Source organism: Sinocyclocheilus rhinocerous, unplaced genomic scaffold, assembly GCF_001515625.1.
Source record: "Sinocyclocheilus rhinocerous isolate Xijiao unplaced genomic scaffold, SAMN03320098_v1.1 C36649078, whole genome shotgun sequence".
Classification (NCBI taxonomy): domain Eukaryota; kingdom Metazoa; phylum Chordata; class Actinopteri; order Cypriniformes; family Cyprinidae; genus Sinocyclocheilus; species Sinocyclocheilus rhinocerous.
The window spans coordinates 1-1442 of NW_015784382.1; the positions used below are offsets into that span (position 1 = coordinate 1).

General features: G+C 38.8%; 1 protein-coding gene across 1 annotated transcript; it reads right to left on the reverse strand.

The window, feature by feature from the left end:
- Window positions 1-6: 6 nt before the first annotated feature.
- On the reverse strand, window positions 7-1225 carry LOC107736352 (voltage-dependent calcium channel subunit alpha-2/delta-3-like). Its single transcript, XM_016547789.1, has 5 exons — window positions 1051-1225; window positions 821-896; window positions 662-714; window positions 497-552; window positions 7-234 (listed from the first exon to the last, which is right to left on the reverse strand). Exons 1-5 carry the CDS (start codon window positions 1083-1085, stop codon window positions 110-112), a joined length of 345 nt encoding a protein of 114 aa, XP_016403275.1. The 5' UTR covers window positions 1086-1225; the 3' UTR covers window positions 7-109.
- Between the last annotated feature and the right edge of the window lie 217 nt (window positions 1226-1442).

The window sequence follows — 1442 nt, forward strand, 5'->3', positions numbered from 1 at the left end:
TTTCCCATTCTCACAATAAATCAGGATCTCCTAAACTTTCAGACTAGACTAATATTTTGTCTAGAAAACCTATTTCCATGCTAAAGGCACTACAGATGACTAAGGCATTTCATTCGCTACAAATGACCATGTCAGGCTCTAGTTGGATCCTGGCTAAAGAAAGGCACAAACTAGATGAAGGACATGTGCTCAAGGACGCATGTGGATACTCACTCGCATGAAACCCAGCTTTAGCTGAACAACGTCAATGAGAAACAATTACAGCAAAATGATGAACAACAATGGAAATGGAGAATGAAGAAAGAAAATGAAGCGAGGCAGACACTACATATGATGACACATTAAATGATACAAAAATATTATGGCGATTAAATTTATATGCTTGGTCACATCATGACATGCTGCAAGGCCTCTTTTTATTATATTGTGATCACTGTAGTTTTGTTGAGTCCAGTCTCAACGGTTTTACTGTTACTTCCATAACTTCTTAACTTACCATCCACTACATAGTCATTATGCCAAAGTCCGCAGATGTTGAACTCCAACAGAAACCTGTAAGTTTCGAAGTGAGGATACATTTTTACTGGCAAATCAAATTACATTTTAAATGAATAAAATAGTTCATGTTCCCCCTGGTTTCACAACCTCAAACAGCACTTACATCACAAAATGTGAGAAGAACCATTTTATTATTGCCAGCAGACCGTAGAAAGGCTGTGAGATGAACAGAGGTGGATTGTCAACAGTGTCAGCACAATATAGACTGCATTATGCATTAAAAAGATACGTTTCTCTCTAATAGATGCTAAGGTGTTCGTACGCTGAGCAGTGGTCGAGCTCCACTAGCGTGATGATGGGCGTTCTTACACATGGCCTGGTAGTCATACAGAGTCACCCTGCAGAACAATATACAGTAGCATTACTTCATGTTCAAATTTTCAAAGTACCACTAAACTTTAAAGGAATAATTCACCAAAGAATAACATTTATTCTATTCTATTCTATTAATTTATTAAATAAATAAATAAAAACAGTATGGAGTCCAGTTACCTTTTAAACAAGCCAGATTTTTGTAATTGGGCCATGACTGATCCATCTATTTCCCCGAAGAATTTACCAACCTGTGTGAAACAACACAGAGTCACGGAGAATAAAGCATACAGTGAAGGATTACTCAGGTTTAGCTATACAGTATGACACAATATGAAATCATTTCTGAATGCCATGATTAATAAACACACACACACACCTACGCACTCATAGACAGACAGATGTGCTGTGATCCAGATGTGCAAACAGATGCCTGAATCTGCCCTGTCTGCCCCACGGCAATCTGGGATTAGACTCCATAAACATTAATCTCCTGGCTACTGCTCACATAGCTACAGTGCATGTGTTGCTCTAAACCAGAGCATGTGAGCGAAGCGGAGCGGTGTGACGCT